The sequence below is a fragment of the Mus pahari genome, chromosome 5 (genome assembly GCF_900095145.1).
Source record: "Mus pahari chromosome 5, PAHARI_EIJ_v1.1, whole genome shotgun sequence".
Lineage (NCBI taxonomy): Eukaryota > Metazoa > Chordata > Mammalia > Rodentia > Muridae > Mus > Mus pahari.
The window spans coordinates 152,197,408-152,221,247 of record NC_034594.1 but is presented as its reverse complement, the minus strand read 5'-3'; the positions used below and the strand labels follow the sequence as shown (position 1 = coordinate 152,221,247).

The following is a 23,840-nucleotide window of genomic DNA, read 5'->3' as shown; positions in this document are numbered from 1 at the left end:
CTGGTCCATCTGAAGGGAGAGGCAGGTCAGGTCTACTCCTGATGTACCAAACCCTCCCCTACCTCTTTGCTTGCCAGCGGAAGGAAAACAACCATGAAGGCTAGGCAGAAGAACAATTTGAGCCACTCAGTCTCCAGGAGAAATGGACACAATGCCTCTGGGTGATGAAACCATGACTTTCACGATCCCTTGATAATCTGGATCAATAACTCCTGGATGGACAACAAGCCCACGTAGAGCTGATGAAGAGCGACCAAACAACAGTCCCACCATGTCCTTTTGTAAAGGGTCTTTAAAATCAGTTTCAAGTTTGGACCCCCATCTAGGGAGTTAATACAAGTCTGATGGTGGAGCAGAGGTCCAATCCTGCTGAGCCCTCAGTGGCTCTCCGCGGTTCCAGGGGTGTCTCAGTGTTGGCCACGTATCCTCCTCCCACTGGGAGTTGTCCACTGTCCCATATATTTGCAGGCCCTGAGGGCGGGGGCCTTGCTGCCCGTTTTTTGGCCATGCACTGCCATACCCAGAAGCAAGAGGTTGGCCATGAATGTCTTTTACAGATCTGCACTCATTGGCCCAATGATTCCCTTTTTTACATTTTGAACACAGCCCAGGAGGGCAGGCCCCGCTCCCTCCGGTCCCACTTCCCCTTTCAGGGCAATTTCTCTTTAGGTGACCATGCTTGCCACATCTGAAGCAAGCTCCAGGAGGCACTTCCTTCCTTCTCTTCTGTAGTTGCATAACAGCTGCTGCAAGACTGGCATTAGTCAGCAGCCCACCAAGCTCTCTATACACCTTCATCCATGCCTCAAGGTCCTTACTTTTAAAAGGTGTGATAGCAGCCCTGCACTCCTTAGTGCATTGTTCATACACCAACTACCTTATCAAGGGCATGGCTGTATCAGGATCACTGAAAATCCTTCCTGCAGCCTCAACCATTCTAGCTACAAAGTCCACATCGCACTCATCAAGAAATTTTTCTATAGTCTTCCCCTGTATTTTTAAACCTTTTGCCCTAAGGAGCTCCTGTAGAGCTGAAGAAATCAGGTGCGATGAACACGCTCCCATGGTTTCACTTTCGTTTAGCGCCTGCTTCCTGGCGACCTTACTCTAGCATCTATGCTTCCCCGAGGTCTTTCCCCAAACTCCTGGGGTTGTAAGTCCTACTTACCGCCCTGCTGGCAAACACTGACTGCTGAATGTTCTGAACTCTTCGGTGGGGGAGTTGGTTCCCCATATGGGCCACTACTTGTCGTGTCTGCTCTCTTGACCAGCAAGCAAGATGCAACCGCCAGTCCTTCTAACAGCAGTTTATTCAGCAAGCTTCTTTCTTCATCTCCCCCGAGCTCCAGGCTACAAGCCCTTTTATACTCTCCTATCCACTTCAATCGCAGCAGGACATGTCACCTCACCAGGCACGCGGCCTCAGCCGACCAGAAGAGCAGGACCATATCACTGCCAAATATGGACTTGTTTACCACAAGCTCCATAGCCGACAGGGGCCATCTTTAAGGTGCAGCTTCAGGTAGCCCAGGGGACGGGCCATAGCCTCCTACACTATACCCCATATTTTAATATGGTTATTTGGTTCTCTGAAGTCTAACTTCTTGAGTTCTTTGTATATACTGGATATTAGCTCTCTATCGGATGTAGGATCCCAATCTGTTGGTTGCCTTTTTTGTCCTACTGACAGTGTCCTTTGCCTTACAGAAGCTTTTTAATTTTACGAGGTCCCATTTGTCAATACTTGATCTTAAAGCATAAGCCATAGGTGTTCTCTTCAGGAACTTTTTCCCTGTGCCAATGTGTTCAAGACTTTTCCCCATTTTCTTTTCTATTAGATTCTGTTATCTGGTTTTATGGGGAGGTCCTTGATCCCCTTAGACTTGAGCTTTGTATAGGGAGAAAAGAATTGATCAATTTGCATTCTTCTACATGCTGACTGCCAGTTAAACCAGCACCATTTGTTGAAAATGCTGTCTTTTTAGCTTCTTTGTCAAAGATTAAGTGACCGTAGGTGTGTGTGTTCATTTCTGGGTCTTCAATTCTATTCCATTGATCTACTGTCACTGTACCAATACCATGCAGTCTTTATCACTAATGATTTGTTGTATAGCTTGAGGTTAGGGATGCTGATTACCCAGAAGTTCTTTTATTTGTTGAGAATAGTTTCATTATCCTGGGTTTTTTGTTATTCCAAATAAATTTGAGAATTGCTCTTTCTAACACTATGAAGAATTGAGTTGGCATTTTGATGGGGATTGCATTGAATCTGTAAATTGCTTTCAGCAAGATAGCCATTTTTACTATATTAAGCCTGCCATTCCATGAGCATTGGAGATCTTTCCATCTTCTGGGGTCTTATTCGATTTCTTTCTTCAGAGACTTAAAGTTATTATCAAACAGATCTTTCACTTTTTAGTTAGAGTCACACCAAGGTATTTTATGTCATTTGTGACTATTGGGGAGGGTGTTGTTTCCCTAATTTTTTTCTTGGCCTGTTTATCCTTTGTGTAGAGGAAGGCTACTAATTTGATTAATTTTATATCCAGCCACTTTGCTGAAGTTGTTTATCAGCTGTAGGAGTTCTCCAGTGGAGTTTTTGCGGTCACTTGAGTATACTATCATATCATCTATATCATCTACAAATAGTGATAGTTTGAATTCTTCCTTTCCAATTTGTATCCCTTTGACCTCCTTTTGTTGTCTAATTGCTCTAGCTAGAACTTCAAGTACTATATTGAATAGATACGGAGAGAGAGGGCAGCCTTGTCTAGTCCCTAATTTGGGTGGGATTACTTCAAGTTTCTCCATTTAATTTGATGTTGGCTACTGGTATATTGCTTTTACTATGTTTACATATGGGCATTAAATTCCTCATCTATAGTTAAGATCTTAACTATAGATGAGGAATTTAATGCCCATATGATGACATTTCTTGGTGCCATCTAGGCTGTGATTGCACTTTGCCCTCTTATCATATGGGCATTAAATTCCTCATCTATAGTTAAGATCTTAACTATAGATGAGGAATTTAATGCCCATATGATGACATTTCTTGGTGCCATCTAGGCTGTGATTGCACTTTGCCCTCTTATCATATGGGCATTAAATTCCTGATCTTTCCAAGACTTTTAACATAAAGGGATGTTAAATTTTGTCAAATGCTTTTACAGCATCTAAGGAAATGGTCATGTGTTCTTTTTCTTTGAGTTTGTTTATGTAATTGATTACATTGATGCATTTCCATATATTGAATCATCCCTGCATCCCTGGGATGAAGCCTACTTGATCATAGTGACTAATCGTTTTGATGTGTTCTTGGATTCGGTTTGTGAGAATTTTATTGAATATTTCTGCATCAAAGTTGGTCTGAACTTCTCTTTCTTCATTGGGTCTTTGTGAGGTTTTAGTATCAATGTATCTGTGGCTTCATAGAACGAATTGGGTAGTGTTCCTTCTGTTTCTATTTTGTGGAATAGTTTGAGGAGTATTGGTATTAGGTCTTCTTTGAAGGTCTGATAGAATTCTGTACTCAATCGATCTGGTCCTGGGCTTTTTTTGGTTGGGAGACTTTTCAGTGACTGCTTCTATTTCTTTAGGGGTTATGGGACTGTTTAGATGGTTTATCTGATCCTGATTTAACTTTGGTATTTGGTATTTGTCTAGAAAATTTTTCATTTCATTCAGATTTTCCAGTTGTGTTGAGTATAGGATTTTGTAGTAGAATCTAATGATTTTTTTCTTTAATTTCCTCAGTTTCTGTTGTTATATCTCCCTTTTCATTTGTGATTTTGTTAATTTGGATACTGTCTCTGTGCCCTCTGGTTAGTCTGGCTAAAGGTTTATCTATATGTTGATTTTTCTCAAAGATCCAGCTTTCTAGGGTGTGGTTTCCCTCCTTGTGTTGGCGTTTTCCATCTATTATCCTCTGTAGGGCTGGATTGGGGGAAAGATATTGCATAAATTTGGTTTTGTCATGGAACTATTAGTTTCTCCATCACGGTAATTGAGAATTTTACTGGGTATAGTAGCAAAACTGGGTTAGCATTTGTGTTCTCTTACCTCTTAAGGTCTATATGAGATCTGCCTAGGATCGTCGAGTTTTCACAGACTTTGGTGAGAAGTCTGGTGTAATTCTGATAGGCCTGCCTTTGTATGTTACCTTACTGCTTTTAATATTCTTTCTTTGTTTTGTTCATTAGGTGTTTTGACTGTTGTGTGATAGGAGGAATTTCTTTTCTGGTCCAGTCTATTTGGAGTTCTGTAGACTTCCTGTATGTTTATGTGCATCTCTTTCTTTAGGTTAGGGAAGCTTTCTTCTATAATTCTGTTGAAGATATTTACTGGCCCTTTAAGTTGGGATTTCACTCTTCTATACCTATTATCGTTAGGTTTGGTCTTCTCATTATGTTCTGGATTTCCTGGATGTTTTGGGAGCTTTTCGCATTTTGCATTTTCTTTGACTGTTTTGTCAATGTTTTCTATGGTATCTTCTGCACCTGAGATTCTCTCTTCTATCTCTTGTATTCTGTTGGTGATGCTTGCATCTATGGCTCCTGATCACTTTCCTAGGTTTTCTATCTCCAGAGTTGTCTCCCTTTGTAATTTATTGTTTCTATTTTCATTTTTAGATCCTGGATGGTTTTGTTCACTTACTTCACCTGTTTTATTGTGTTTTCCTGTAATTCTTTAAGGGAGTTACTTATGTCCTTCTTAAAGTCCTCTATCATCATGAGATGTGATTTTAAATTACAGTCTTGCTTTTCTGGTGTGTTGGGGTAACCAGGGCTGGCTGTGGTGGGACACCTGGGTTCTGATGATGCCAAGTAGCCTTGGTTTCTGTTGCTTATGTTCTTCTCCTTGCCTTTTGCCATCTGGTTATCTCTGGTGTTAGCTGGTCTTTCTGTCTCTGACTGTGGCTTGTCCCTCCTACAAGCCTCTGTGTTGGTACTCCTGAGAGACCAGTTCTCTCTGGGAGGAATTTAAATATGGAGAGCTGTGGTACAGAGTCAGCTATGAGGTTCAGACAGAAACCAGAAGGATCCTGTTCCTTGGTTCCTGTGTCCTGATGGCTCTGGGACAGTCCCTCTTGGGCTAGGAATTTGATGAGAAGTGGTGGTCTTACCTGTGCTCACAGGTGTGCCGGCACTCCTGGGGGGCTAGCTCTCTTCTGGCACTATTTGGGTATGGAGCCAGAATCACCTCCAGGTGCAGACAGAAACCGCAAAGGTGCACAGTTTTATAACAGGGAATATTTTTAAAACATTCAAATGCAATGATAGACAGGAGGCCAGAAGCATGATTAAATTTTACCCTGGTAATAATGAAATGTAAATTTAATGGTATTATTTAACCAACAATGTGGTAGTTTTTAACTCCGACTAACCTTCCAAGTTCTTAGGAGGATATTTAACTCTACCATAGAGATCAGTGACATGAGTTAGAATGCCCTACAGGCACTGGAACTGAGGGCTAGGCTAAGACCTATATTTCCCTTCTCCATAAGCACCATGTCTGCTCTTTGACATCTGTATTGTTCATAAAGTTTGGAAGAACACTCTTCTAAAGGAATATATTTATTTTTACTTTTTGATTACACTATACTTCTCCTTTACATACTATGTATTTTAAGAATCATACTATATTAAAATATTGAATGTTAATATTATCTTGTAACTTTGCCAAAACTACTGCACCCATAGAAAAGGGGTTAAAATCTACAGTGATAAAATTAGTCTTCTTTGAGCTTCAGGCTACAAAACATTTCAAGAATATATAATGGTAAAGATTTTTTTGTATATCAAGTGGATAACTGGTCAATTATCTCCAAAAACCCATGCTAAGGGAGACAATATCAGTTTAAAACCCAGAAAACAACTGTAACACACTCTTTAAGTATTTCTAAGAGACAGTGGATGAAAACCACTCTGTAATTTATTATAGGGTATTTCTCCCAACAAATCCTTTGTAGACCAAGCTGGCCTCAAACTCAGAAATCCGCCTGCCTCTGCCTCCCAAGTGCTGGGATTAAAGGCATGTGCCACCACGCCTGGCTTAAATTATTAATATTATTTAAATCAAAGAAGATTAATAAAAATTGCAATTTGTGAGTCTTTAATGTGGAAAAAATTATATAAAGGAAAATGAGAATATGAAGAAATCAACAAGTAAGTTAACTGGTTTTGGGTTTGGGAATTAGTAGTGCATTTTTAAAAATACATTGTATTTTTTAATTATTTTATTAGATATTTTCTTCATTTACATTTCAAATGCTATCCCAAAAGTCCCCTAAACCCTCCCCTCACCCTGCTCCCCTACCCACTCACTCCCACTTCTTGGCCCTGGCATTCCCCTATATGAGGCATATAAAGTTAAATACATTGTATTTTAAGATTTATACAAGCTACTATTTAAAAAATTGTAGTAATAATGATGATGATAAAAGACAGGAACATGAGATCAGTATATTACCCCCAAATCTCAATTCACTTTCAGAAAAAGATTTTGTTGACAAAAAGATAGTGCTGTAGCCCTAAAGATATTAACCTGCTGTGAAACTCCATGGTTTTTTTTTTTTTTTCACAAGGAAAAAAAAGAAGGGTTAGCATTAAAAATTATGGAAATGTGTAAGTTGAAATGGGAAGTTTTTCCCCTGGTTAAGTTTATTAGAGTCTGTGTGGAAGTGACAGGGCAGCTTTCTTCAGTCAGTTCTCTCCTCCAACCATGGTTTCCAGGGATCCAGCTCAGGGCAGAGACAAGCACTTTTACCCAGAGCCACCCAAATAGTCCTTGTTGACTTCTAAACAAAAGTCCTCTATAAGTCTTTATTTTAGCTACAGGTATGCACATGTGTCTTGTGTAGGTAGGTACTATGGAGGCTAGAAGAGGACATGGGGTTGCCCTGGAGCTGAACTTACAGGTGGGTAACAGTCACCTAAGATGGGTGCTGGGAAGTGAACTAAGGTCCTCTGCAAGAGGGTACACACACACTTAACCAGCCTCTCAAATATGTCTTAATCATGAGTATTTGTTCCTTTTCACATCTTGGCACCAATTTATCTTATGCACTCTTACCTTAAGTTACCTAAATCCACTACAGGAAAGGAATCTGGGGAAGACGAGGTGTGAGAAATAAGGAGACAGAATGAACAGAAGAAAGGATAAGGGGATGAATTTACTCGTCAGTAACTATAACCTGATGAATATTCAAAGCAATAATGACTGACATCCTTTGTGATGTTTATACACGGTTCATGTCTAAGCAATAAATGTCACATTAAGTGTTTCTAAGTAATAACTGAAAAAGGAGTTGTCATGTTGCAGTAACCTCCTGGTCCATACCCAGTTAAAGTCCCTTGAAAAGTCAGTCTAAAAGAAGAAACCCTCAGAGATGCATACTAATCTATGCATTTACTAACCACCCTGATTCAACAGTACATTGTTTACACTAGCTTTCCCCATTCACCTGTACCCTCTCCTGGGATTTTATGCGTCATGGGGTTCGCCTTACATTTCATAGCTGAGCTACTATGCAAGCAAGCCCCTGTCACTGTCCTTTGGGTCATATTTATAACTACCCCCAATCATCATGTGTCCTCTACTGGTCTTGGCTTCAGCACATGTCTTGCCTCAGCACATGAGTCTGTTTTAGTGAAACTCAACATGAGTCTATACCAGCTGACATCACTCTGCCAATCAGCCCAAGTCCTCAGAAGTGGCAAGAAGCCTAAGGAACCTCACAAGAAGAATTTTGGTGGGTTTCCTTCTCTGGAGTCACAACAAATAGAGCTCAGCTACCCAAGGTAAGGTGAACCAAGGTGTGTTAGTAATGAAGAATCCTTCATCACATGTCCTTTCACTTGCTTGCTTTAGCAGAACATACTTTCACCTCTGTCTGCTTCAGTGAAATGTTCCTGCACATGTCTGCTTTAGCAAACATCCGTTTACCTGTGTCCACTTCAGAAGAACACTCCTTTGAGTGTTTGCCCCAGCAAAACACCATCCAACACACTTGACTACCCAAAGAACCCTTAAGTTTCCACTTCAAAAGAATTCACTGGAATAACATGCTCTAAATTTCTCTAGCATTTCTACATGCCCTATTTATACCTGCAAGTCTGTCTTGCTCACATTTTATTTGTGGATACCATAAATATTTAATGCATTTTTGGTCACAAGGTTTTGTCATTGCAAAGTTTAATAATACATTTATTTTTTATTTTGATTTCCCATATAAGCCACTTGTTCTCCCACTCCTCGGTTTTACTTTATTTGAAAGTCAGTAATTATACTGGAATTAATGGTCCACACCATCCATTATTCTACAGTTGTTCTATAGGGTATAAAATCATCCTTGAGTACCTCAGTTAACTTTTGCTTTAAATGTACACAAGGAATGTAATAGTGGAAATGGTGTTTACAGACTGACAATTTTATTATTTACTGTTCTCTCTTTTCAATCCTGAAAGCCCAAATTTCCTTCTGTTACCATTTTTTTAAATTTTGAAGTATGTTGTTGAAGATTTCTTGTAAGGAAAGATCAGGGAAATGAATTCTTTGGAGTTCTGTACACTGTAAAATATCTAAAGTTACAGAAAGAAATGGCTATTGAATATGAAATCTGTACAGACTTTTCTTGTTGTCAATCATCTAAGAATAGCCCACTGTCTCTAGCCTCTGTGGTTTGAAAAGTGTCTGAAACCATTCATCTGTTTTCTCCAAACATAAAACCAGCTTTGAGGACTTCTTTATCTTTTGTACTCCACATTTTGATTATGATGTGCTAGCTTTGGTTTCGATGACTGAAACTGTTTGCTCCAATTTTAATTTTATAAATTGGCCTTATTTTTTTCCAACATGAAAACTTTTTTCCACCCTGCCCCTCTCTCTCCTGCATGAGGTTAATTTCCTTAACTTATATTCAAATTCCTGCTCCTGAAGGTCTTTAGTATATTTTCTTCAAAATGCTATGTTTTTCTCTCTTAAGGATGCCATGGTGGATAGAGGCAGGATGAAAAGATGACTCAAGGTTAAGAGCATTGCTGTTCTTGCAGTGGGCCTGAGTTCAGCTATCCGCACCCACATGGTGACTCACAACCATCCTTAACTCCACTTCCAGGGATTCTAATACCCTCTTCTGGTCTCAGAAGGTACCAGGCATGACCATGGTGCACATACATATATGCAGGCAAAATCTCATACACATAAATCTTTTTTAAAATTGTTCCCACTTGTGTAAGGTTTAGGTTTATTTATTTTTGTTTTTGTATAACTTCCCTTTCACTGAGGAGATATCATTTCATTCATTTCAAATGTATTTTCTTTACTTTATGAATTGCATCAAAATAAGTGCTTTGTTAAGTCTTTTTCTGATTGTTCTTATATCTTGTCATCTTAGGATTTCTGTTAGTTGTATTTTATTGTTGTTGTTTTTGTTATTGTTTTTCTCCTGAAATTGAGTTATTATTTCTTGATGGATTAATCTGAGGCTGAGATGCATATTTTGTGAATGTTGTATAATATATACTCTGGGTTCTGAAAAAACTTCTGGAAAATCTAAAGCTTACCAAGCAATCAACCGCACTAGGAAAACATCTTCAAATATATCCTACAATATTAATCAACTTAATAAACACCATGTTAAGTAAAAGAGACCTGTCAGAAAAGACTTATAGGATCTGATTTATATGAGAGGCCCAAATTTAGTATATTTATGGATCAGAAAGCAATTAATGATTTCTTAGGGATGGAGTGTGTTGGAACTGAGGTGAGAGGATATGGTATGAAGTTTCTTTCTGAAGTAATGAAAATATTCTAAATATTTTAAAAATCTAAATATTTTAAAATGGCCCAAGACAAGTGTTATATGTATTTGTGAATATACTAACACCATTATATGCTTTAAATGAAGTGTGTGTTAACTGAATCATATCTCAATAAATCCATTTCAGAAGAGTTTACAATTTAATCTCATAATTTTAAATAAACATTAATGGAATACCTAATGGCAGTTTATACAAAAAGATGAACATCTTTCCTCAGGTGGCAAAAATCTGAAAATATAAGTCTTATGAACTAAAAACATAAAGTTGTTATTATCAAGAATAATAACTGATGTATCAAATAAAGTTAATAATGAGAAATATATAATTTTAGACTTTTAAAAACTATCTGTGATGATTTAAAATAAATTAACTCTTCATTTTTAATAATTAGTATTCTATTATTATTTGTCTATATGGGTAAATATTTCAGCTAAGAACCTTTTTAATAAAACTTTAAAATATTTGTATTAATTATTTGCAAGTTCCATATAATATATTTTGGTCATACACCCTGTGCCTCTTCCATATTCATATTCACCATCCTCATCCTAACTTCATGAAAACAATTTTTTTTTAAGATTTAAAGAAAAGAAATGGTTGTCTCTAAAAATCTCATGTTACCAACTTCACACTAATCCACAACTTTAAAATACTATCTACTTTCTACTATTATCTTTCTGTATGAAATCTGGTGCCTGGTACTGTACCTCAGTGGTGGAACATTTATTTACCCAACATGCCCAGAGCCTAGGCACTATCCCCAATAACAGGATTTAACAGAAAAGAAAAAAGAAAAGAAAAGGAGAGAAAAAGCTAAATCTGACAATATTTTCTAAGAGATCAAACATTTTCTAACAAAGTCTCCTTATGAAGGGCAAGTGTTAAGTACTACTGTCTCTGAGAGCCTAGGAAAAAACGAAAGAACAGAAGCCGGGGTAAGACCTCATTTATCCCCTACACAGGAACAGCTATTAAAATTCTGCTACTAGACTCAACATTAAGGTTGTTTGTATGAATTATGTATGTGCTGTAGGAAGATTCACAAAATTCCTGCTCTTTCCTTGTCTTCTAAAGCTGATGAGGATAACAAACTCCAGCCTTCTGACTGGATCAAGCTTGCTTGCCTTTGTGGTGCTGATCTGACTGTGTCTCTGACCACTGGAAAGGGCAGTGTAAACAGCAAGCCTGCCTATTTTCTAAAACAAGCTCTCTTGATGAACCTGGAGCTCACTGATTTGGCTAGACTGAATGGTCAGCAATCTATCACCAGGGCTCTGCACCCCTCACCCCCAGCAGACACATACTGCCATGTCCAGCTTTTATGTGGTGCTGGGAATGCCAAAGTCTTCTCTTGAGAACAATAAAATATACAAGTCTATAATTTATGGCCTAGAATTCTAAGTAACATGAGCATATAAAAAATGACCATAAGGAAACTGAATGCTGCATACTCCTTTTGGGAAGGATATAACATGTAACTTCTGTCATGAGTGTTCTAAGACCATCATTGACAGACTGGCTAACTCACCTGTGAACATAGTGGAGCTGGTGAACTGAGTCAATGGCTATGACCATCTCAGCCAAGTAAAACCGAGCCATCTCTTCAGGCAATCTATCTTCAAATTTGCTGAGCAGAGTAAGTAAATCCCCACCAACATAATAATCCATAACCAGGTACTGTGAACAAAACCAGAATGTACTCAGTAAATAATTATGGTAAAGTTAATGTATGCAATGTGTCCCAGGGTCAAACAGGACTAGGCTGAATACTTATGAAGATTAATAACTTGTGTGGTTAACTAACATTTAAGTATGTAAGACAATTATCAGTAATACTAGTAAGACTTCTCAGTTTCACACACAATGAAATGAAGTTTAAAACTTGGCATATAAGACAGGGTTACAAATTTTGCTGCTTTTGTCCTTTGCCAAGTAAATGACAGTATCATTCACTTACAGAAGGGATTCTTTTCTCAAATATACATATATAGAAGTATACCCATTTTAGATATATGAGTGCGTATATATGTATGTATGGATGGATGCATGGATGCTGTACTAAAGAAGAGGTAGAGGTATACATATACATATATATATATATATATCAGAATGTTCACCAGGCTGAGTTAGATGACAGATGATGTTATTGATTTGTTACATTTTAGATTGTTTTTCAAATATATATTTTTTATACATGCCCATAGGCATATGGACCACTTAGCATGCCTTGATGCTACAATGACTTTTTTCTAAAGATATACTCTCAGTACAAATGAGTGCCTGCATATATGTGTGCCTGGTGCCTATGAAGTTCAGAAAAGGGTGTTAGATCCACTGGAACTGGAGTTACAGGCAGTTGTAAGCCACCATGTGGGTGCTGGAAACAAAATCCAGGTCCTCTGCAAGGGCAGCATGTTTTCTTAACCACTAAGGCATCTTTCCAGCCCAATAGCAATTTTATTTCTAGGATACCACTGAGCTAACAATATAATTTAAATTTGGTTTAAAAGGTTTTTTTTATTATTTTCTTTATTTACATTTCAAATGCTATTCTGAAAGTTCCCTATACCCTTCCCATGTCCCTGCTCCCCTATCCACCCACTCCCACTTCTTGGCTCTGGCATTCCCCTGAACTGGGGCATATATAGTTTGCAAGACCAAGGGGCTTCTCTTCCCAATGATGGCCAAATAGGCCATCTTCTGCTACATATGCAGCTAGAGACACGAGCTCTGGAGGTACTGGTTAGTTCATATTGTTTTTTCCACCTATAGGGTTGCAGACCCCTTCAGCTCCTTGGGTACATTCTCTAGCTCCTCCATTGGAGGCCCTGTGTTCCATTCAAAAGCTGACTGTGAGCATTCACTTCTGTGTTTGCCAGGCACTGGCATAGCCTCACAGGAGACCACTATATCAGGGTCCCTTCAGCAAAATCTTGCTGGCATGTGCAATAGTGTCTGGGTTTGGTGGCTGATGATTAAAAGTTCTTTAATTATGATACATGAAAATTATAAGCATAGAAAATGTCAAAGAAATTAGTTTTATATATTTACAGCCTTGACAATTAGGAAAATTATATTTTAAGTCTTCAGTGGGAGAGGATGCACCTACCCTCACAGAGACTTGATGTGCCAGGTTAGGGGGATATCCAGAGTAGTCCCCACCCACTCAGAGGAGCAGGTGCCAGGTATAGAAGAAGAATTGTGGGAGGGGGTGATTTGGAGAGGTGCAATGATTGGGATGTAAAGTGAGTAAGTAAAATAATAATAATAAATTATTTGAATCAAAAACATTACTTTGCAAAATAAGTATCTTTAAGACCTGTTTCTTTTTGGGTATCTAAAACTATATTTGTCTACATTCTTAAACTGTTTTGTTTTCTAATACCTTTTAAATATTTGTTTGTTTGTTTCTATGAATGAGTTTACATGTGCCCTGAGTGTATGCATTTGCACCACAGGTATCCAGGTACCCACAGAGTCAAGTAAGAGGACATTTCCTCTGGAGCTGGAGTTCTAGGCAACTGTAAGCTGTCCACTATGGTTGCTGGGAACTGCGCTCGGGTCTTTTACAAGAATAGCAAGTGCTCTTAACTGCTAAGCCATTGCTTCAGCACCAGAATAGGTCTTATAGGTGGTTTTCAGGTTTGTTTTGGGTCGTACAGGGGGATGTAATCTAGGGCCTTGTATATGCTAGGCACAGTAGTTATAACTCAGATACAAGCACTCATTTACTTTCTAAAATTTTAAATGCTTAAAAGAATGCCTCTGATAACTAAGACTTCTAAATACTAACTTTTGTAAATGACAAGAATTTTTATTTTGATCCTCTTTGAAATATTGTTACTTCTATTCCAATATAATTAATATAACTGAAAATATACAGATTACTACTTTCAGAGAAAATCACTGAAGAAGAACTATAATTCCTAAGATCTTATTCAAAGAATGCAAATCAGACTAAGTAACTCAGAAGACACAATACAGCTCAGACTTCTTTCTTCATCTTGATACTTTTTGGCAAATTTCTGGTCTTTGAAATTTGACATTTGAGAGGCTGGAGAGAGGCCCAACAATAAGAACAGTTGATGTTCTTGCAGAGGACCCAAGTTTTATTACCAGCACTCATTGGAGACTCATGATTTAAAATCACTTTTTTAAAATTTACTTATATATTTAAAACAAAATGTAGATTTTAAGCAATGCATAAATTCAGTGATAAATCTATCCCCAAAAGAATATACTGACAGAATTTTAGCCTATATTACTTTCCATGTAGAACATCATTTCATTCACTCTGACACTGAACAATGAACACATGCAAAACTTGACCCTGTCATTTATGAAACAATTCTGACTACAAAGCACATGCTACATATGATACATGATGGTGACAGAGCTGCCTTTGAGTCATGTCTGCTCCTGCAATTAACCCAAATAAAACTCACTGGCTCACCAAGTTGGGCTTTGGTAGTATTAGTACTTTAGTGTACCATCTGTTCCCCAGCTAACGTGAGCAGAAGCGTGCACACATCTCCCAGGACTCCAGAACCTGCCCCCTCCGCTTTCTAATCTAGTTGTCAAGTCTGGTACGTAGCAGCATCTAAGACATTAATATACTCCTAAAAGATATAAACCTGGGAATAAAGTGGATAAAAAACAGAAAAACTTTGAATAGCAGGCAAAGGGGTTACATGCTCAACTGGCACAAACTCAACTTATTTATCCTGTGACTTTTACTTCCTCATTTCTGGTGTCTCTATTCAAGTGGTACAGATTCTAATATTCTGAATTTTCTCTAAGTTCCCCCCAAGCTTTTATGAAGTGGTCCACGATGTCAATATAAATGGGCTCATATAGCACACCGTCACTTTGAAAAGAGTGTAAACTTTTAAAAATCAGAACACTACTAATAAAATACATTGGGAGAGTCATAAACAGAAAAACTCTCAAACTCATTCCTATAGAATTTAATGGAAGAAAATTAAAACAGACTGGATTTAGTTTGGGATTTATTATTTAAAGGCATAAGCAAATCAATAAAACAGTATCAAATCTCTCAGACAAAAAAAAATTCTCATACCAAGGAGTTACATGCTCAAGTGTGCTAAGTACTAATACCAAGTGTACTACAGACGCTCTGTGAAATGCAGTAATTTTTCTATTTTAAATAACATCTACATTTAAGAAATAAATACCTTAAAATATAATGCTAAAGTTGGCCAACAAACGACTACAAATATAAAAATATACTACTACTTACTAAGTTATTGTCATCCTGAAAAGCATAGTGCAGAGTGGTTATCCACTTACTGTCTCCATTTACCAACACATCCCTCTCTTCACGAAAGCATGCTGTCTGCAAGGGAAAGAAAATGTTGTAAAGAATACTTTACACAAACCTAGAAAACACTATTGTAAACAATTGCTCAAAATGTGTATCACGGCCTTAAAAGTGTAATATTTTTTAGAATTGCTATAGTCCAAAACAGAAAAATTCACAAAATTATTTAACTTAACCACAGACCAGCCTGTTAATCAGATGATATAAATGTCCAATTTTGCCATATCTACTTCGCCACTGTTAAAGACATAATAAAGGATGGCCATAGTAAGTGTTTCTGAGTTTTGAATTGTGCGCTCCAGTGCTCAGGACTCAACTTGAGAGCTGTACATGGGTACAATCTTTGTACCCAGGAGCTATGTTCTCAGCTCTCACAGTTGGTAATGGTTACCCATAAGGAAGATAAGTTCCCATGATACATGAAACCAAGTAACACACTATTAGCCCCAGCATGCTCGTGCACACACACACAAGACTTACTTGGGTAAACACAATTGTCAAAGCCAGGAATTAAGTGGCAACATCAGAGAAAACACTAAAAAAGTAAATCTAAACCATCTGAAATGGTGAGTTAAACTGCCAGTCAAGTTACTAAATCTATGACATTCAGAGTTCACTTTAGAAGAAAACAGAACCATGTTGCCTACTTTCTACTAAGTCCTGCTATAAAGCTTGGCTGAAAACTAAGTATGGTTCTTAATATTTTAGAAGGCTGACAAAACCCAAGAAACCCCTCTCCTGGCTTTATCTTAAATGACAGTGACCTGAGATTTTAACAACAATCTAGCTGGAATCTAGTAAGCAATCACTGCTTCACTTCATTGACAATTCCAAATTAAACAAAACTCTGAAGACATTAGTCAAAACAACAAATTAAACTGTAAATTCTAATTTATCCTAAATTACTCAGTAAGAAATAAAATTTTAAAAGATAATTAATAATAAATTATGACATAAGATTTCAAACATACAGAAGTAGAGAGAGTGATATAATTCCTTCTCCCGACATCCTGTCACTCAATTTCAACAACTATTTTATTGTCCAATCTTATTGCATTATGCTTCACACACTCCCCAGCATCCTCAGTCCCACTGGTGCACAAACATACACATACATACTCTATAGAGACAGTCTCAGGCATTATAGAAATTTTTAACTATTAAGCTGTTCTTTTTGAAACATGGGTATTAGGTAGTTATAAGGCACATTCCAGATATTTATTTGATGTACAATGTAAATTGTCCTTGGCTGGTTATGTCAGCTGGGAAAGATACTACTGGTATCTAGTAAGAAGAAGGCAGGATAATCCCCCCATACAATACACAGAACAGCTTCCACAGGAAATAACCAAGTATCAACAGAGGCCCTGCTAAGAAAAATCTGTTCTTGATCAGTATTAAACCTTGATAAATGGACACTCTGGTGGTATGAAAGTGCTACAGAAATTCAATCATTTTCTGAATGAAAAAATTCATATTTAAAGAAAATGGGATTTTGGTTTTCCGGGTTTTAGAGGCGGTGGGGGTTGCTGTTGTTGTTATTGTTCTTTTTACATTCTCTCCATGATTTGGGTCTCTAAAAACACAATGAACAAAAGGTGGTAACCTACAATCACAGTGCTTAAAAAGTGAAAGTAAGACCATGAGTTTAAGGCCATCCTTGGCGAGCCAGAAAGCATGGTAGGTCTCAGCAAAACAATACCTCACAACATAACAAAAGGTTTACTAGCACTGCAAAGCTAACTTAAGCTTAGTTTCTCACTTTCCCAACTAACCTGGGCTCATAGATTCTCCGAGAACAACATGGGAGTCTGCATGGGCCGGACCTAGGCCCTCTGCACACGTTACAGTTGTGTAGCCTGGTCTTCTTGTAGGACTCTAAACAGTGGCAGCAGGGGCTATCTCTGACTCTTTTGGTGTGCCGGCCTTTTGGACCTTTGTCCAGCCTTAATAGGAGGGAGGTGTCTAATCTTACTGCAATTTGATATGGCATGTTTGGTTGCTATCCATGCTCTTTTCTGAAGAAATACCAGAAGGAGTGGATTTGGGGGGGGTTAAGGAGGGGCTGGGAGGAGAGAAAGAAATGGAAACTGTGGTCGGGATATTAATATATAAAAGGAGAATTAAAAACTAAAACAAGGGCTGGAGAGATGGCTCAGCAGTAAGAGCAATGACTGCTCTTCCAAAGGTCCTGAGTTCAAATTCCAGCAACCACATGGTGGTTCACAATCATCTGTAAGGAGATTGGATGCCCTCTTCTGGTGTGTCTGAAGACAGCTACAGTGTACTTACATATAATAAATAAATAAATCTAAAAAAAAAAAATAAAACAAAAAGAATTCCTATGTTGAAACAGAAGTTAAATGAGGTCCATTCATAAATGCTAAATCTGCAAAGTTGTCATAGGACTCTCAAGAACTCCCATAAAATACATTCATCAAATTTGCAATCATATACAGCCTATTAAAACTGCATGCATCGCCAGGTGTGGTGGCACACGCCTTTAATCCCAGCACTCGGGAGGCAGAGACAGGCAGATTTCTGAGTTCGAGGCCAGCCTGGTCTACAGAGTGAGTTCCAGGACAGCCAGGACTACCCAGAGAAACCCTGTCTCAAAAAAAAACACAAACAAATAAAAACAAACAAACAAACAAACAAAACAACTGCATGCATAGTGCCCTCAAGATAGCTCAGCTGCTAAAAGTACTTGCCATTCAAGTCTGATGACCTGAGTCTAGTCCCTAGATCTCATGAAGGAAAAATAAAATAACCTCCTGAAAGTTATCTTCTGACTTTCATACACAAGAACCATGGCAGGTATATGGCTATACTGATACATACATATCATGCACATGCACACTCATATAATAATAATAATAATGATAATAATAAAATCATTAGTCAAAAATACAAAGTACACAAATGATTATACCTAGTCTAGCTTCTCATTTCTTGAAAATAAAAATAAAGGCTTTTCTTAACCACAAAATACTGTTACAGAGAAATCTTTTCAAATAATAAAAGAATATTTAACGTCTAACTTTTTCAATGTGAAAACTAAATGGAATTTCAAATTTAAAAAAATCTTAAAATTTCCATTTTTTATAGCAGAGCATCATCATTGTTTTTTGTTTGTTTGTGACAAATTCTCCTTCAGCTCCTTGGGTACTTTCTCTAGCCTTGAATTTGCTATAAAACTTAGGACAAACTGAAATTCTTAATCTTTCTGCCTCTACCTCCTAAATGGGTCCTAGATGAACCCAGTAACTTTTGAATTAACTTTCAAGTATACAGTTTAACATATATTTGATGGCCACATACATCAAAAAAATAAACAAATAAACAAAAACATGAGATACATTAATTTTTTAGAAGTCAGTAACAAAACTTTAATATAACAAAAATTATCATATGATAATAATACCTGTTAACTGGCAAGTGTCCTGAAAAGCACACATAGCTACATACTCTAAATAATTAAAACATTTATTTAAGCAATAGCTTCTAACATTTAAATATATTCCCCACCCCAAGACCAGGGTTTCCACTAAAGTAACTTTAACTTGGAAGGTGTGTTAAAGTTTTACCATGCAAACAACCTACAAAATCCTTTCTTGGAAAAATTATAAGATCATTTCTTTCTTTTTTTTTTTTTTTTATTAGATACTTTCTTCATTTACATTTCAAATGCTATCCCTTTCTCAGTTTTCTCTCTGACAGTCCCCTGTACCTTCCCCCCAACCAAGCCCTGCTCCCCAACCCACACCCACACCCACCCCCTACCCTACACCCCCACCCCCACTTCCTGACCCTGGCATTCCCCTGAACTGGGGCATATAATCTTCACAAGACCAAGGGCCTCTCCTCCCACTGATGGCCATCCTCTGCTACATATGCAGCTAGAGACACAAGCTCTGGGGGTACTGGTTAGTTCATATTGTTGTTCCTCCTATAGGGTTGCAGACCTCTTCAGCTCCTTGGGTACTTTCTCTAACTCCTTCATTGGGAGCCCTGTGCTCCGTCCAATAGATGACTGTGAGCATCCACTCTTGTATTTGTCAGGCACTGGCATAGCCTCACAAGAGATAGCTATAACAGGGTCCTGTCAGTAAAATCTTGTTGGCATATGCAATAGTGTCTGAGTTTGTATGGATGGGTCTGGAGGATATCATACTGAGTGAGGTAACCCAATCACAAAAGAACACACATGTTATGCACTCTCTGGTAAGTGGATATTAGCACAGAAACTTAGAATACCCAAGATACAATTTGCAGAACACATGAAACTTAAGATGGAAGACCAAAGTGTGGATACTTAGTTCCTTCTTAGAATGGGAAACAAAATACCCATGGAAGGAGTTACAGAAACAAAGTTTGGAGCTGAGACAGAAGAAAGGACCATCCAGAGACTGCCCCACCCGGGGATCCATCCCATAAACAACCACTAAGATCATTTCAACCTCCCTTTACAGACTGGAGATCTCAGGGCAGCCACAGCAAGATCTGTGATTAAGAGCATTTCATACTTCCTCTACCTTTATATCTTTTCACATGTTGATTGCCTGTGCGTGGAAGTGTACACACATGTGTGCATGCACATGTACGCTAAGGTGCCACAGGGCACACTTGTGGAGGACAGAGGACACCTTTCTGTTTTCTTCAGATCAAGCGTACCTCACAGCCCTCACAATGACTGCACTCTGTGGCGACGTGGCTTGGGCTGATACTCTTTCTTCTTTCATTTTGAAATTTCTTTTTCACAAACACGCAAAGTTAAAATTGGTGAAAATCTTAAATGCACTAAGAATTTGAGTCCACCTTGCTACATATTCAGACTATACATAAGCTCACAAAAGTACTCAAAAATTCATGTACAAAGATTTTTACTACATTTTTTACATTAGTCTAAATGAAAAACAACCTAAGTGCCACCAATTGTTGCAAAACAGAAAAGACTTACCTCAGCTCTTTTCAGCATTTCCCACTTGTTCAGAATTTTCATGGCAAATACTTTATCTGCATTTTTTAGTTTAACTACAGCAACCTAGAAAAGATAATGGAAATACAACTTTTAAAATATGGCAAAAAAGCTTACTTAATCCAATTTCCATTTTTCTTTCTGTAAGAAAAAATAAATACCAATTATCAATTATTTTAATGCTGCTCAATTCTAAGATCCTAAATTAAATAATGTCAAATTTAAAAGTTACATTAGTGAACTATGCCAAGCAAATGATTTTATTTGTCAACAGTGTCTGCTGTTTATTATATATCTTCCTTTACAAGTTTTCTACACAGGAATTTAAACTCAGCATCTATTACTGAGAAACTAACCAAGATACACAATATGCATTCAGTTGGTCTTATGAGATAGTGATGCCAGATACCGCAGGGGTCACAGAGAATGCAGCTACCAGAGGAGAGAGGTTCTGGGGGATCAAGCAATGCAAAATGAACTGAAGACGAGAAAGCTCTTTAGTCCACATTTTTGGCAACTACACATATATTCCAATTCATTCATATCCTCCCTCCTCCAATTCCCAAAAACAACTAACAGTTTTATAAACTGTGGACTGTACATGTCCTTTCCAACAATAAAAAGGTAGCAAATCCTTATTTTATATATCCATCTACAGATAAAGAAACTGCCAAGTAAAAATAAGACTATTTTCACTGTTAACAAACTAATTACACTTCTGTTTCCAACACGGTTTCCGTTTAACTAGACAGTCTCCTAGGGCCCTTCCAGCTTGTTAGGTTTGTTATAGGGCTGAAAGTAAACTACAGAAAGGAAAGCAAATATTCATGGACAGCATTTCCAGTAACTGAGAGGCACCACTGGAGAAAGCACATACTATTTGCCATAGTTTAGATACTGGGTGTCCCTTAAATGTCCATATGGTGGTAAAGATTTAGAACCCAATATAGCCCTTTATTATATATAGCTTAATAATAGTTGGGTACCTTTAAGTTGTTGGGGTTATGGACTAGAAACTGACTTAATTATTTCCTCCCTCTCTTTCTTGAGGCTCCACTCAAGAGGTGGACAGTTTTATTTTGCCACACACTCCCAGAACAAGATGCTGCCTCACCATAGGCCCATAAGCAGAGAGCTAATTGATTACGCACTGAACTCTCCAAAACCATAAGAATAAATATATCTTTTATCCACCCAGAGTTAATTGCTGTCTCCAAGGCTTACTGCTGAACAAGATCACTCTTTCTAGTTCTTTCTGAACTCTGGCTGACTGTTTGAGCTTAGTTGTTCGGGCTCAAACTACTCTCCAAGATGAGTGATTCAATCTGGCTTCTCTCAGCTTCTCACTCACTGATTGCTTTGCCTCTGGCTGCATGAACCAAATCTTTCTCTGGTTTGTCACTTTGTCTGCCCTTCAGTTAGGCTTCACTTTCAACTATGGCTGCTTCCTTCTACAAACTAACTTTGGGATCAAAAGCTGTGTATGAATTCCACCCAGATCACACTATAATCCATGGTGTGTCTGCATTCCAGAGAACTGGGTCCTATCTTTGGATGTGATGCCTTACTAGGGCATTCATGTTGCTGGATTAAAATTTCTCTACACATAGGTCAAAATAAATTTTTTATAAGTGAATTATTTGAAGTATTTTCTGCCACACTCACTCCAGTAGTGACTCACAACAGGTCTGAAAACCTGGGTGCAGTCCTGAGGAAAAAAGTTTCAAAAGAAACTCAGGCTCCTGGAGCCCTGGCATTTCCAATAACCCATATACTCAAACCCTATCCGCATGTTAGTATGATGTACAGCATAATCGAGGATTTACTGGGGACCCCTGACAGTGGGGTTTAACTATTGACTAGCTTTGCACCTGGCTTCCTCCTCAAGCTGCCTGGTCCCACCCCCTGGTCTTTTGATGTATACAATCCTTTGTCTTGTATCACTGTAACTAAGGATATATCCTGCCCAGCTTTTCTTGTTTGTTCTGTATTAAAAGTGTGATGCTCATTTTAAACAATACACTCAGTTTTCTCTCTCTCTCTCTCTCTCTCTCTCTCTCTCTCTCTCTCTCTCTGACTGTTTGTCACTTGCTGAATCCTTGCTCATCTGCAACCAAGACCTGTTCAACGCAGATAGGAGACCCCACAAAGGAGGTAGTCTGCGGCAATTTTTTTATAGTAATGGGAAGCTAACATCACAATATCCTACTGTGCAGGCAAGAATGTACAGATCTTTTGAACAGTTCAAAGGAGTATTTCCAAAGATAAAAAAATAGATTTAAATCCAAGTTCTAACTTCTTAATATGCTTTAATAGCAAAAGTGCTTGTTTAGAGCACTTCATTTGTATCTAGATCATATTGTTATTAAAGTAATATGATAACATAATTAAAATCAGTGCATAACATCTCTCAGTAGCTGTCATAAACAGTCACATAAGCAATTAAGGTGGTAGAAGATATGGCAGGCAGAAGGCTCAGTAAAATATCTAGCTGCACAAGCAAGTCTAACAAATTGAATTCAGTCCTTGAACCCCTGTAAAAAGCCTGATGTGGTAGTACACGGCAGTCACCTCACATTTCTACAGCAACATGGGAGGTAGGGACAGGAGAATCATTCAGAAAATTCTAGGCCGCGTAGTCTTAAGTACACAGTACAGCAGCAAAGACCTGAGACCCTGTGTCAGGGGTAAGAACTATCTCTCTCCCAAGTTGTCCTCTAACCTCAACATGCCCAACAACACAGTGAGTGTTCAAATGTCAAGCAGTATGCTAAGAGTTTGACCCAGGTCTATAATCCATCCACTGCAATCTCAAAAGCCAAAAACTTCATAACTCACTTAGCAGTATGTGATAAAACCAGGATAGTATTCATATTTTCTCTTAATCCTCTCTTAAAACAAACAAACAAACAACAAAAAAAAAAACCCATGCTTTACTTCAGAATCATGAACAGACTTGCTATGGAGTGCTGCTTCAAGCCTTGATAGGGTGATTTGAAAATATTTGCACTAAATTACCTTCCAAGAGTCCCAGAATACTAGACTCAGAACAAGCTTAGCTGTGGTCAGACAGCTCACAGGAAGTGACAATGAGAGTGGCCAGCGCCCACTGAACACTCCAACACTTACTGGTGGTGTCCGGAAGATGGTGGCAAAAGAAACCGGGCTACTGGTTTTAAATCTTAGTTTTATCATTTAACTTTATGATTCTAGGTTTTTTTCTTTAAAGCAGTTGTCTTTCAATGTTTCAGTTTTCTCATCAATAGTGAGTTTAATAAATGTACTAACCTTATACAGATGTAGCAAAGATCAAAATAATTAATATGCATATAAAATGCTTACTACAGGGTGTGCTGTCCAGATCAGTGTTCAGTAGGTGTGAGCTGTCACCACGAGTCTATATGAAGCACTCGCTCTCCCCATCTCCTAAGTGCTACTCATTCATCGACTGTTCTTATGCAGCAGTCAATGCATCTTCACAATCCTTCAGTACTAAGAGAATCAGCACTTCAATTTCCAGAAATTCCTTCAATTGAAAATATCTACAGGGCTGGTGAGATGGCTCAGTGGGTAAGAGCACCCAACTGCTCTTCTGAAGGTCCTGAGTTCAAATCCCAGAAACCACATGGTGGCTCATAACCATCTGTAACAAGATCTGACTCCCTCTTCTGGAGTGTCTGAAGACAGCTTCAGTGTA

General features: G+C 38.1%; 1 protein-coding gene across 14 annotated transcripts in view; it reads right to left on the bottom strand.

The window, feature by feature from the left end:
• Cdc42bpa (CDC42 binding protein kinase alpha) overlaps positions 1 to 23,840 on the bottom strand; it is a 201,522-nt gene that overhangs the window by 116,276 nt on the left and 61,406 nt on the right. For all 14 annotated transcript variants that reach the window (XM_029538840.1, XM_029538845.1, XM_029538841.1 and 11 more), the window contains exons 4-6: positions 20,126 to 20,209; positions 15,085 to 15,180; positions 11,353 to 11,501 (exon numbers count right to left, since the gene is read on the bottom strand). In XM_029538840.1, coding sequence (XP_029394700.1) covers positions 11,353 to 11,501; positions 15,085 to 15,180; positions 20,126 to 20,209 — 329 coding nt within the window. The remainder of the gene's footprint in view (positions 1 to 11,352; positions 11,502 to 15,084; positions 15,181 to 20,125; positions 20,210 to 23,840) is intronic.